This window comes from Microcaecilia unicolor, chromosome 1 (genome assembly GCF_901765095.1).
Source record: "Microcaecilia unicolor chromosome 1, aMicUni1.1, whole genome shotgun sequence".
NCBI lineage: Eukaryota > Metazoa > Chordata > Amphibia > Gymnophiona > Siphonopidae > Microcaecilia > Microcaecilia unicolor.
In genome coordinates, this window is record NC_044031.1 from 118,837,612 (window position 1) to 118,852,686 (window position 15,075).

Below are 15,075 nucleotides of genomic sequence, written 5' to 3' on the forward strand. Positions count from 1 at the left end.
CTTCACTAAATCCGTGCTGACTTTGTCTCATCAGTCCATGTTTTTGTATATGCTCTGCAATTTTATTCTTAATAATAGCCTCCACCATCTTGCCCGGCACCGACGTCAGACTCACCGGTCTATAATTTCCCGGATCTCCTCTGGAACCTTTCTTAAAAATCGGAGTAACATTGTGCTAATTTTCAAAACAATTTTATTTTAGGCGATTTTAATAATCATTTGTATGTCAAGGATGATATACCTCAAAATTCTGTAAATGGCACCTAAAACTGCGCACACAAATTTAGGTATGCACCCAATCTACGTGTGCACGAATTGGCCTTAATTGAAATTTGTGCATACATTTTTAGTCATGCAGATCCGCGCATATATTTTATGTGTGGCTCTGAAAAGGGGGTAAGGGGGTGTGGCTATGGCAAGGTCATGAGCAGATCAGGGGCATTCCTAGAATTTATGTATTCTGTTATAGAATAAAGAGGATCCATGACTAATTTAGACACAAGGATTTATAGCAGAGTTTACTTGGTGTAAATTCTCAGATCTAAAGTAAGGTGCTAAGGGATGAATTCTATAAATAGTGCCAAAAAAAATCAGTGCCGAAAAAAGCGCTATTCTATAAGCTGCAATTAGAGTTAAGCATGGATTAAAGAATAGTGCTTAGGTGCTGGGGTTGCACGTAAATTTAAGTGCCACTATTTGCACCAGTGAAAACATGGTGCAAATAACTGCGTTTAAATTTACACTCAATGCTCCGATTACACATGTAACTCAAAACTATACCTATGCTCCACCCCAAAACACCCATGACTCTCCCATTTCCACGTCACACTTAAAATTTAGGCACATGTCCCATGTCTAAATGTACATACGTAAACACTTACTAAATCTAATTAGTGCCAATAATTGTTAAAAGAGACAATTATTGGCACTAATTGGGTGCATTAGTTTTTGGCACCAATTTTTTGGTGCTATTTATAGAATTTGGTCCATAATGTCTGCTACCTTCCAAGATATTTTGGCATCTTTGAATATGCAATAGGTGCCTATGAAAAGCACTCATAGGGATGGACATGCGTTAGATGCCAATTTTGTTTTACATCTGTATTAGATTCAGTCTTTAATCTAGAGGTTGCACCATTAGTTTGGTCAGACCATTTTAAGCTTGATTTTACTTTTCATATTTCAGGCGATACATATGAACCAAGGCAGGTGGAGAAGGATTAAGTTTGACAAAGATGCTTTTAAGTAGTGTGTTACTGATATGTTTACAAAACGTGTCTGTTGATCTCCTGGAGATGTTTCCTCCTAGAACTTGGGGATGTCTTCTGCTGCATATGTAGTGACCCACCTTCAGTGGGTTAGGACAAGGTTGAGACGTTCTCCTTGGTCTACACCTGAACTTAAAATATTAAAGGCAGATTGCAGGAGGCTTGAGAAGGTATGGATACAATCCCTGTTGGATGAGGATCAGTTATCTTGGTGAATCATGGTTTGGAAATACAAAACATTCTGCAAGCAAAGAAAGTTTACTTTTCAAACAAGATTGCCATGAGTGGAATGAATCTCAGAAATTATTTTCTATTGTTCAATCTTTGTTTAGGACTCCTTGTCGGTCGGTGTCTATGTCCGTCGGCTGATGATTTGGCTACCTATTTCCATCAAAGAGTTGTGTCTATATGTCATTCTTTGAAGAATCAAGCTTATTATAGGCGTTGGAAGAGAACTGTTATTAACTCCCCCCCTCCCGGGATAATAGGGCTGTGATAGCAAATGGCAGACTACATTTTTCACCTGTCATAATAGAGTATCTTGAGAATTTAACTTAAAAAAACCTAGGTAGAATTTTCTTCTGTTTTGGACCACACGGGTTAAACTGAGTTAAACTGAAGACAGCTTCCTGAAGTTTCTTCCACTCATTTGGTTTCTACTCAGAGGAAGTTGTTTAGAATGGCTTTCATGTGCTTATGGAATTCTGTACCGACATCTATGAGATGGGAATCTTATTATTTTAAGTTTAGAAATCAACTAAAAGCCTGGTGGGGACAGTATATTTGCTTATTATTATTATTATTCCATGCCGGTAAGAATTGGCACTTTCATATAAATTTTATGAGATACACAAATAACCTGCTGTGAAATTCCTCCTACCCTTTCTCTGCTTTTCTTATATAGATTGTTTTTTGCCAAAGATATGATTATTGCTGATTCATCAAATTCAAGTGATTCCTGTCTTCAGTTTAACTCTTCATTAATCTGCCTTGCTATATAAATGGTTCTTTCATAATCCCCTCCACCCACCCTTGTAGCAAGAAATGTGTTTAACTAGATGTGAAAAGACATTTAGCCAGCTGGGGGCTAGAATCTTACAATTGTTTAATACTAGATCTTATGTGTGAAAGATAACATACTGTAGCAATTTATGTATGGCTAAACAGACATATAAATGCTTGGAAGTCAGTATTAATCAAACTTTAGTCCCTTGTGGTCTCCAAAGACCTGCTCAGAACCTCCAGACTTTAGAAACTGGGGCTGCAAGACTAGGATGAAAGGTCGTGGCTGCCATATCAAATCAAATAAATCAATTCTTGTATACTACTAATATCCCTTTTCCAAGGTTCAGATCTGGCTGTGGCAATCTTTCCTGCCCCGATGGACCCCCACTAGCCCCGGGGCCCTAGGGGAGTAGGTGAGGGTGTGGGAGGGGAAGCTACAGGGAAGGTGAGGCAGGTTGGTTATTCTTGGCAGGTAGGTAGAGGGGGCCTAGGAAGGCAGCAAGAAAATTTGTATTTTGTGTCATTACCTGTAATGACGGGGGGGGGGGGGGGGGGGGGGGGGGGGAGGGGAGGAGGAATACTTCAAACAAAACAAACATTTCCCTAAGGGAAATGACAGAAAATGAATATTTTTGCCTGCCTATCACTACATAATAGGACCTTCACACACAGGTAGCCTATTATAAAACTACCTTCTTTATATCATTTTTCCACAGTTTTGTGTTAACCTATGTAGAGCAATGATTTTTCCTTTTTGTTTCTTTCTTTCCATACTTTAGAGCCATTTTGTAGGTGATCTTTCAATAATGGTGACTATATCCATTTTGAACTTCAAAAAAACTCTTCAAACAATGTAGTAATATGTCACAACAAACATAGAGGGATAATGCGTAAGACAGCTACATCCACTTCACATGAAATTAATAAAATATATAGGAAAATAGAGTCCTCAGTATCAGCATGCCCAGCACCTACTAGTTCAAAGCCATATTAGCAATAAGGGACTATTTTACATCAAAGCCTCCTCTGCATAGGCTGACTCAGGTTGCAGCATTGCAAAAGCACCTTTCATATCTCAGGACTTCTATCCCTATATGGACCCTCTAAATGTGCATATTATGTAAAAGTAAATACTAGCCCCAAAATACATTCAACAAAGTATGTAAAAGTCTCACAAATAAGGATAGTGCAAACAGCACTTATCTGAAAAGTAGTGTAGTAACTTGACCCGGCAGTCCCCCTTTCATGGCTCAACAAGGAGTCTTGTTTCTCTTCTTCATCAGGAGCCAATTGGATTTCAAACCTGCCGATAACATTCCATCTCATTTGAATGTGGCCCACACATCAGTATCTAGACTTCTTATAGCCCAGCTTGTAAGCAGTCCTGTCTAGATCATCCCTACAACTTGATTATAGAAATGAAAAACGTTGATGTGTAAAAGGTAACTCAATAGAGGGGCACCTATTTGGAGCCTATTCTGTAAAGAAAAGTAGGTGTCTATTTTCCTTTACAGACTACAAGTGTAGCAGGTGTGATGGGTAACTACCATTCACTACACTGAAAAGGCACTACTTCACCATACAATCTAAAATCACCAGCAGAATCAGAAGAAGTCAAGAATAACATCCGCCACAAGGCACCAAGCTGTCTAGATTACTCTTCTCAATACACTGTAAGCTCAGGGTGAATACAAAACAAAGTTAATATTTCTCTCATGGGTACAGTACTTTAATACTAGTCCCATCAACTTCCTCTGCATATAAATTTATACATAGATTAACTTTATTCTCCCACTTCTTACAACAAAGAACAATTCCCCAGCAAGTAGTGCAGTATGCAAATTAGCTTCTCTTTCAGGCAGAAGCTAGGGTATATGCAAATTAGTTTATTTCAGCTTTTAAGGCTCTCTCCAGCAGCTGAGCTTAATTGTGGGGTTTTGCGTTTTCACTAAAAACAAAAAAAACACACAACCTATGATGGCTCTTTTTCTTAAACAGCTTGAGTACAGCCTTAGAACAGCCTCCTCACCCTGGATAGGACCAACTCTCTATGTGATTATCCTCCATCCCCAGCTGTTTTCAGTTCAGTCTTTAGTTTTCAAACAAAATCAGCCAAACACAAATGCCAGTAAAAGCTTCTTGCAGGCTTCCCACATCAATGCAACTTTTCACTTAGAAAAACGGTGCCTTGTTCCCTTTCATTATGTATCTGTTCTAAATGTCTACCTTAGTTCTAGGGAAATAGGCTTCTTCACCAATCTTCTGTTGAATATTCATCTTTCCAGGTGCCAGCTTGACTTTTTCTCACTTCTTGGGCAGTTCCTCTTAGGTTGTGGGGCTACTCCCCTTCCTCTCTCAGGGGCCCTTTTACAAAGGTGTGTTAGGCTCTACGCGCATACATTGTGCACCAAAATGAGACTACCGCAAGGCTACCACACCCCCCGGTGGTAATATCAGATTTGTCATGCGCCTGTAATGCTTGGATGATTTATTTATTTATTTCCTCCCACACACAACGTTTCTGGAGGTAATCAGCTGCTGGCACACACTGACCGGTCACCGTGCATGTAGCGTGTGAGCTCTTACCGCTAGATCAATGGGTGGTGTTAAGGGCTCAGGCTGGTGTCAGTTTTAGCACATGCCCTTTTCCTGTCCCATTAAAAACGCCCCTTTTTTACAGATGTGGTAAAACGTGGCCCGATTCGCACCCAAAACATGTGCCTACGCTACCGCAGGTCACCTTTTACCATGGCTAAGTAAAAGAACTCTTCAATTCCCAAGTTCTAGGAGTTTTAAAGCCCTCCCTCCTTGTAAGCAGTTCCCTTGTAAACTGTCAGGGTAACTAGGCTTTTCCTGAATCTTCTTCCCCCTTCCCTGGATGCTTAGCAACCTGTTACTCATAGACTGGAAACATCCTCTGTTGAATGCCAGTTTAAGTGCAGCAGGTTTTCCTCTCCTATCTTTTATTCTTAAAGGGGGCGGGATATTTAACAGAATGTTGGGCTTGAGACAGTCCCCCTTCCTTCTTCCTCACATCACACAGGACAAATGCATATGTTTCTTTCAGGCACAAACAGTTATACCAGCCATAAAGCTGGTGTCAATGCTCATGTCTATGCTAAATAATGTAAGTGAATGATAGCATTCTATAATTTACATGTGTAACTGTGTGTCATGCCTACCTTCACACTATGTACCAACTCATTTAGGTGCCATTCTGGTCATTTATGAACATTCCTAGTGCCTAAATGTTGGTACCTTCCTTGTAGAATTATTTATTTATTTATTTATTATATTTGTATCCCGCACTTTCCCACTAAAAGCAGGCTCAATGCGGCTTACTTAGTAATAGGTAACACAGAATTTTGTTATGTAAAGCAGGAAATTAAGTATAACATAATAGAAGGATGGATGGTTAGTAATAGGATGGGTTGGTAGGTAGAGACAGGTGATAGAGAGAGGAGGGTAAGGTGGGAGATAGATTCTGGGTCAGTGTCATTTTCTCTTCAGTATATGTAAGGTAGATGGGTTCATGAGATTAATCTGGGTCTTTTGGGTAGGCTTGTTTGAATAGCTGGGTTTTTAGTGCTTTTCTGAATGGTAGGTGGTCATGGATTGCTCGGATAGGTCTAGGGAGAGCGTTCCATAGACGGCTGCCCAGGAAGGAGAAATTGGATCCACAATAAGTTTTGTACTTGAGACCTTTACAGCTAGGGTAGGGTAGTGCAGGTTGAGGTACTTTCTCTATTGTTGCAATTTTTTTCTGTTTCTTCCTACATGTGAGCCTTCCTTCAGTCCTGAACAGCATTCTCATTTTCACTTCATTTTCCCCTTCAGGACGGAAAGGCTTCTGGTTGCCTTCTTTTTCCTTCCCCTCCCCCTATTGAATCCCATAAATCTGGGCCTTGTATGCTTTTGAAGAAATTAAATGATGCAATCTGGAGATTGAAATGTGATCAGGTGTTTTGGGCTTTTTTGCTATAGCTGCTGTGAGTTAATATCACCAAGTGAATCTGCTCCATGAATTTCATCCTCTCAGTTCCATATGTTGGTGATACTGTATTAGAAAAGCAACTCTGTATATTCTGAAATAGATCATTAGTGACACGATGATGCATTACAGGATTCTAAATGAAGCCACCCTTAGTACTCTCATATTAGAGCTTTTCAAGCTTAGAAACATAGGGGTACTTTTACAAAGGTGTGCTAGCAGTTTTAGGATGTGCTAATCATTATTGCATGCTAAACACTAGCGATGCCCATAGCAGGGGCGTAGCCAGACAACATATTTTGGGTGGGCCTAGGCAAGAAGTGGGTGGGCACCAAGTATTCTACCCCCCCCCCCCACCGCCAAAAAATACCTCAGTTGGCGGGAAAACGTTTCTTTCCACCTTGGCAGTCTGCAGCAGGCATGCGCTGAAAACTGAGCATGTGCAGATGCCGGTATCATGGAGAGTAGCATTTTAGTTACCATAAGGGGGAAGTCTTCAGCTGGCGGAGCTTGGGATCCCCACCAGCTACTGTTAAATGTGTGCTACTGTTGAGTGGGCCTGAGCCTTAAGTGGATGGGCCCTGGCCCACCCAGGCCCACATGTGGCTATGTCAGTGGCCCATAGAAATATATGGGTGACTCTGACATTTAGCGTGCACTAAAAAACGCTAGCACGCCTTTATGAAATGATCCCATAGAATAGAAAAAGACCATAGTGCCTAGGAATATACAGAGACCAAAAAAACTGGGTTTATTTTCAAATATTTTTAAAAATTCATTTCAGATATATATTTTAATATTTTAATTTGCTTTAGAACTTCAACACACAGAAACTGATTGCTCATGTGTTAATGTGTAGATTAATACACATTAAATTGATTTTGCACATGCTAAATTAAGATATGCTAATAAATGCATAACTCTAGCAGAGCCTATTCACATCAACTGACTCAGCGGGTTCCTATGCTGCATTTTTTTTTTTAGTGAAGAATATTATTCTTTTTATATAGTGTAGTTGGTGAATAATTTTCTGCTGGAAAGATTAGGGCTAAATGGAGCACTGAATGTGTGCAGACCACTATCACAACACTTACCTGAACAAAGATATTTTAGAACCTTGACATTTAACCTGCAGATTTAACAAATGTCCTAATAATGTTTTGGTGATGATTTATTAACGTCTTTACTGAGAAATAATGAAATGGATCTTAATGTAAACGCCACTTCTTCAGATCATATCTTGATATCAAATCTGTACACAGATCAAAATAATTAGCAATCATGACTAAAAAAATTAACAATCATATTCTTAATTTATTTGAAGATATATGATGGCAATAGCACTAATGCCCAGCTCCTGGCAAAGCTCTGTGGCAATGAGGTGCCAAGGCTAATTCAGTCCACTGCGAGCGCCTTGTTTGTGAAGTTGAGGACAGACAGAAGTGTGTCATATGGAGGCTTTCTAGCTACATACAGCCACAGTAAGTATGAGATTAGACCATGAAAAAATTGAAATGTTCCACTGGGTAAAAAAAACAATGATGAGGGTGGTCTCTGGGGGCATTGGGCAAACTTAAAGAAAAAGCATGGCAGTCACAAATCTTAGTGTGAATGAATAGGAGAAAGGAATACAGTACTAAATTATAAATAAAACAAGGTACATAATACAGAGAACCTTTCTGTAGGAAAAGAAAGACTCCAGCTAATATTCAAAGTGAGTTATGGGTTTGCCAGTGGGCAGCTATTGAAATAGACATGAGCAAAGCCACTGCTTGTCCCTAGGATCAGTAGCATGAATCTTGCTACTATTTGGGATTCTGTCAGGTACTTGTGACCTGAATTGGCCACTGTTGGAAGCAGGATACTTATGGCTATTCTTATAGTCTTAGCAAACATACAATTTGCCTATTTATATAGTTTTACATAGAAACAGAGAAAACATGTAGGCAGATAAAGACCATATGGCCTGTCCAGTCTGCCCATCCATACCATCTTCTCTCCCTATCACTCTCTTAGAGATCCTATGTACTTGCCCCAAGCTTGCTTGAATTAAGTTACTATTTTCGTCTCCACCACTTCAACCAGGAGGCCATTCCACAAATTCACCACCCTTTCCATGAAGAATTATTTCCTCAGGTTACTTCCGAGTCTATCCCCTTTCACCTTCATCATTTGCCCTCTCGTTCCAGAGCTTCCTTTCAATTGAAAGAGACTTGCCTCTTGTGCATTTAAATTACATTTTATATTTCTAAACTGCAATGTCCCCTAAGAGTTCTATGCAGTATACAATGCAAAGAGGCAGGACAAAACCCTAGAAATACATTAATTTATCAGTCTAAATTTTAAAAAAGATCATAGAGAAGTTTTAATGACTTTCTTGAATGCAGAGTAATGAAAAATTTGCTGAATATTCAATGGCAGTGAATTCCACCAGTGCGGTGATTGATAGAAAAATGTTTAATTAAAAAAAGTTTTATAAATGACACCTCTTGGACGTGGGCATTGGAAAAAAATAGGCAATCCATTTCCCCAAATATAATGGAGCATATCATTGCAGTATTAAAAAGGTCATGGAGCAGAGTTTAATAATATATGAGACCTAACCGAAAGCCAGTGAAGCTTCTTCAGGAGTGGACAGGCGGGCAAATACCTAGAAGAATGATAAATTAGCCATGGAGCAGAGTTTACACAATATGCAAGACCTAACCGAAAGCTAGTGAAGCTTCTTCAAGAGTGGAGAGGTAAGGCAAATACCAAGAAGAATGATAAATTAGCTGTGTTGCAGTGTTCTGTAATGTTTGAAGTCTTCTAAAAAGGCCCTCATTTAGACCTACATACAGAACATTGCAGTAATCAATGTGTGACAAAACAAGAGATTGTACCAATAACCTGTAAGCAGTCTGATTGAATAAGGATCTGATTGTTCTTAATTTTCTCAATTTATTTAAAGCTTTAGTTGTCAATGATTTAATTTGGGGTTCAAGAGTTAAATTCTTATCAAAGATGACACCCAGTATCCTTAGCTGTTTTTCCAGTTGAAAAGATGTTCCTTGAATTGTTATGGTGGTTTCTAAGAAAGGTTTATAGGAATTCCCCAATACTAGAAATTTAGTTTTATCATTATTTAATTTAAATTTAAAAGCAGTTGCCCAACTAGAAAGAATATTGATACCTTCCACTATTACCTGAGATATAGAATGTAATGATGTATCAAAAGGTATGGTAATGGTCACATCATCTGCATATATATTTATTTATTTTTATTACATTTGTACCTCGTGCTTTCCCACTCATGGCAGGCTCAATGTGGCTTACATGGGGCAATGGAGGGTTAAGTGACTTGCCCAGAGTCACAAGGAGCTGCCTGTGCCTGAAGTGGGAATTGAACTCAGTTCCTCAGGACCAAAGTCCACCACCCTAACCACTAGGCCACTCCTCCACAATATTTGTGTTGTACCCTGCAGACAGCAATCGAATCGCCGTGTAGGTATTTGAATGTGTCTACCATATCTCCCCTCTCTTGCCTTTCTTCCAAAGTATACATATTAAGATCTTTAAGTCTGTCCCCATATGCTTTATGACAAAGACCACTGACTATTTTAGTAGCTACCCTCTGGACCAACTCCATTCTGTTTATATCTTTTTGAAGGTGCGGTCTCCAAAATTTCACTGTAACAAAAACCAGGAGCAGGGTTTGGCTATAGCAAGAGCCAGGCTTACAAGAACAAGGTTCATAAACAAGGCTTTCAGGGACAAGACTCATAAAAACACAATTAGGCAGGAACAAGATTAAGGCTTCAAGAGCAAGGTTTACAGAAGCCAGGTTTTCAGGTACAAGACTCATAGAAACACAGAAAAGCAGGGGCAAGACTACACAGGAGTAACACTTCTGGAACAAGGTGCACAGAAACAAGGCTTTCAGGTACAAGACTCATACAAACACAGGTTGGCAGGAACAAGACTACACAGGAGTAAAGCAAGGTTTTCAGAAGCAAGGCTTTCAGATACATGGCTTCAGAAGCAAGAAAAACAGAAACAAGACTCACAGGAACAAAGCTAGGCAGGAATTAAGGCATGCAGGAATAAAGTGAAATAGGAATTGGATCCAAACAGGGAGCACAGAGTCAAAGTAAAATATCTCTTACAAAGGCAAAGCATGAAAGTTCCAAGCTGCATTATAAAGGACTTTGTTGATGACATCACAACTTGGAATGAGGCTTGGATAACAGGGAAACCAGAGCGAGGCTTGGATAACAGGGAAACAGGCAGCAGATGCATCAATGCAGGGACAAAGCAGTCCGGGGAAGCCACAGAGCCAGATCACTGGGAAAAAGGTGAGTCTGAGCACAGGGGCACGGCCACAACCGTGACATTGACACAATATTCTAAATGAGGTCTCACCAGAGTCTTATACAGGGGCATAATCACTTCCTTTTTCCTACTGGTCATTCCTCTCTCTATGCACCCAAGTATTTTTCTAGCTTTCATGGTTGCCTTTTCTGCCTGTTGGCCATCTTAAGATCATCACATATGATCACACCAAGTCCTATCTCATACACAAAAGTTCTTTGGATGCAGCCTTTTTGCAATTTTTATCCAAATAATGTTTTACCTGATTAGGGAGCACACATAATTTTGATCAGTTATGGAGTTATTTGGTGATGATTCACACTCTGAGTTATAAATCATGCCACAACAGGCTAAAATATTCATGTGGCATAAAATATATGCATTTCTGATATTGTGGCCCACTGTTACAAAAAATTGAATGTCCTGGCTTGACATATATATTTAGTACTGCTACACCTCCAGAGAGTGGTGCTCGACATATGTATTAAATTCTAATGCCGGCACTTAATACGGTAACTGCACCTGCTGAATATCAGGGTACATTACATATAATACTCTTGTAAAGAGGTGACAGTGTTTAAAAATAATAATAATAAAATTTTACTCAATTTAGAATGGCTCTGTGGCCCTGGAATGGAGATGGATAATCCTGGTGTGGTCCAAGGAATTTGTGACCCATTCCGGGCTGGCTCAGGCTTTTCCCTTCATTGGTGACCTGCTTGGGGTGTTCCCAATTATTTTCAGCCCATTTTTGGCACAATTCCTTCTTTTCATTGGTGGCCAGTGGCCGGTTTTGAACATCAGGTGCTTCGGGGCAGGTCTGTACCAGTCCGGAATGTTCCTGGGCCATTTTGGTGATGGCCTGAGCCTGCTTCCACTTTGTTGAGACCCATTGAGGGTCCAGAATGACTCTGGAGGGGGTCTAGGGCTTGAGGCATCAAAAACGTGGCGGGCATGACCAGGTGCACTGCCACGAATGGTGGAAGCTGCAGGCAGGCAGGAAAATGGCCTGCCAGAGCTCTGATGTATGCGCAGTGGGTCCAGATCCAGTGCATGTGCAATGAGGGCATCGGAAGCTCTGGTAGGCCTCACTGAAGCCAGGGCCTAAATTTTAAACCATACCCAGCAGGCTCCCTGTAGAGCACCGTCAGTGGAGAAGGTCAGCCCGGAGGTGGACCGATGCTGGGGGCAGCTTGAGGAGCATCTGCACATCAAGGAGATGTCTTTTGACCTCAGGTTTATTTTATTTAATTTTATTTGGGCCATTTCTGGAGACCTTATTTCTGGGGCTCCAGGGAACCGTTTAAAAACATTATTTTTTATGCTCGGGGGGTCCTGAGGTCCTATTCAGGTGGACTCAGGTGCTTAAGATTTGTAAAGATATTTTTAATGGTTATTTTTGCCACTTAAGGTGCAGAGTGTCTAGCGTCGCCTAGGAAGCGAATTTTTGAAATCCGTTAGTTGCGCCCACAAGCGTAAAATTCTTTTAACTCTTGCTAAAAGTTTGGAAAAGTTTCATTGAATTTTAATGTTGATTTTTGGGTGAAATTGTGTAATGTGACAGCACAAAGTGGCTTTTAAAATTTGAAAACATGGTCTAGATTGGAAGAATTTGACATGAGTGTCTGTGTGATTTCTATTGAAATTCTGTGTAATTTTGACTGTGTTTTAAAAGGAAATGCATTTTTCCCATTGAAGTCAGTGGGAAAAATGGATTTAAAGATGGAGATTTTGCTAAGGTTCCATAAGTGAAAAAAACAGTAAACAAGTTCAGGAATAGAATAGAATGGAATGTCCTGGGGAATGAGTGGAGATTAGCTCTATTTTATTAGATGCTGATGGTGCGAAATAGCACTGTGTGCCACCAGAGAATTTCCTAGGAGCACATATTAAAGTGACATAAACATTAAGAGATGTGTAGAAAATGTTGTTGAAACACTTCTTTACTTATAGAGATTTTCTTTCTTAAATTACAAATGAAAAAAAAAGTATATAACAGTTTTGGGGCAGCCATGTTTTTTTTTTCTGTTTCTGTAACACACCTACTACTACTACTACTTATCACTTTCGCTACAAGGCATACGCAGCGCTGTACACCATACACGAAAAGACAGTCCCTGCTCAAAGAACTCACAATCTAAATAGGACAGACAAACAGATAGAACAACTAAGAGGTAGGGGAGTTAAAGAGGAGGGGATAGAAGGGTACAGGGCAAGTGAGTAGTGGTTAGGAGTCAAAAACAGAGTTAAAGAGGTGGGCTTTTAGCCTGGAGACTTGAAGAGCCATAAGCTAATATTTTGCATTTTAGGAAAAATTATAAGGCTTTCTTTTTTGAGCAGGCCTTGTCAGCAATTATAAATTGTGTATGATGGTTCATCTGAGTTGTTGGCAACTTCCTGTATATTTTCATCTGATTTGATTTTATGTAGTAGTTTCATTTGCTTTTTTATTTTTGTTGTTTTACATTTGATTATGTCCCTTTCCTCGGGACAAACTCAGCCAGTCAAGTTTTCAGGATATCCACAATGAATATATATGAGATAAATTTGCATGCAGTACCTACATTGTACAAAACTTTATCTCATGCATATTCTTTGTGGATATCCTGAAAAACTGACTGGCTGGATGTGTCCCAAGGGATGGGTTGAGATCTATTGTTTTATTGTAAGCCAGTTAGCATTTGAGATTCACTACATATAAGTAATTCTAAATAAATAAATAAATAAGTCAGTCAGTGTCCATACCCTTGCTTTTTTGACCTAGTAGGTAATCCCAGTTCAGATATATGACAGAGTTATATGACTACAAATTGCCAAATAGTGAAAAATATTCTAATGGCCAAAATTAAACTGACTCCTCAGAATCCATTCTTAAAAATATTTTTCAGCTCAATCTAAATAAAGCACCCAGGCAAGAATAGGCTAGATTACTTTACTTGTGAGTTGAGAGTACAATATCTCTGAATGTCTTTTTTCAGATTTGTCCAGAACTGAATGAACATGAGGCAGTAATACCCTTTCTTACTCTCTGTAAACTCTATGGGGTCCTTTTACTAAGTTGCGCCGAAAAATGGCCTGTGCTAGTGTAGACATGTGTATTGGACGCGTGCAGGTCCATTTTTCAGCGCACCTGCAAAAAAGGCCTTTTTTTGTGAGTGCTCAACACAAATTCTCAAAGAAAACTCATCCAAATATTCACTATGGGATATTTACTACATTTTGAGGTGAAGATGGGTAGACCTTCAGAATTCAAGGTCACTAAGGGGGGAATTCATCAAGCTGCCTTAGAGATTTAAGTTGAGTTCTTTGCCCCTTAACATGATTTAAACAACCCTAACACAGCTTCTTTTAAACTATCACAGTTTAAAGATTGCATGATAATTAGATGCTAAACATGCAAATGCATGTTTTGCATCTCATTATTATTTAAATACTATAACGGGACTTGCAGAGATACATCGCAAGTCACGTTATGGGCAGAAAATGATGGTAAAATAACCCCAGCCAAAAGCCATGGTTATTTTATCTTGTTGGGAACATTGGGAACATTGGGACTCAAAGCCGTGGCCTGATGCTACTGGCAGGAGCTTAAAGGGCCTGCAGTACAGGTACCCCACCCCCAGATTCAAGCTCCCACTCCTCGATGAGGACCCCCACCCCCTGAGCAGGCCTTTCAAACCCAATCAGGACCCCCACCTCCCAATGCAAGTCCTCAATCTCCATAACCCCTTCCACCCTTCCCCATACTCCTACCTCTCTCCTGGATGTCTAGTAGTCCCAGGGCAGGAGCAATCCCCAGTTGTCCTCTCTTCCTGGCACTGCTTCTGTCTTCCTGGTACAGCCTATCAAAATGGCACCCTAGCAGTTGTCTTGCACTACTACTGCTAGGGAATCATGTTCCTATATACAGGAACTTAACTCCCTAGTGGTAATAGTTTGAGACTACCACTAGGGGCGTCATTTTGACAGGTGGTGCTGGGAGGACATGAGTGACTGGGGATCACTTCAGCCCTGCAACCACTAAACTACTAGGCCAGAGAGGTACTGGCATGGGGGTGGGGTGGAAAGGATTATGGTGTTGGGGGTCTCCAACAGGGGGTAATGGGCTTGCATCGAGGGGAGATGTGCTTAGTGGGTGGAAGGCCTGATCAGGGGTGGGGGCTTGCATCAGGGGGTTTGGGAGGGGGATCGGAATCAGGGGGATTTGGGACTTTCTGGGAGTGTGAGGGGGGGATCGGCACACTTATACTGGGACCTGGAAATTATGCGGGTGCCAGCCAATATTCAGTGCTGGCACCTGCATACCTAAGTGGGCAAATATAACACTGCTTAAAAGCAGTCCTAAAGTCGCCCAGTTAACTAAGCAGTTGCCGGCACTGAATTTTGCCAGCACCCACATAACCACTAGCTCCTTCCTGACTCTGCCCTCTAATGCCCCCTTTGTGGTCCATCTGATATTCA

General features: G+C 40.4%; 1 protein-coding gene across 2 annotated transcripts in view; it reads left to right on the forward strand.

The window, feature by feature from the left end:
• CUBN (cubilin) overlaps positions 1-15,075 on the forward strand; it is a 697,556-nt gene that overhangs the window by 205,119 nt on the left and 477,362 nt on the right. For both annotated transcript variants that reach the window (XM_030199596.1, XM_030199602.1), the window contains exon 26: positions 7,589-7,745. In XM_030199596.1, the coding sequence (XP_030055456.1) occupies positions 7,589-7,745 (157 nt within the window). The remainder of the gene's footprint in view (positions 1-7,588; positions 7,746-15,075) is intronic.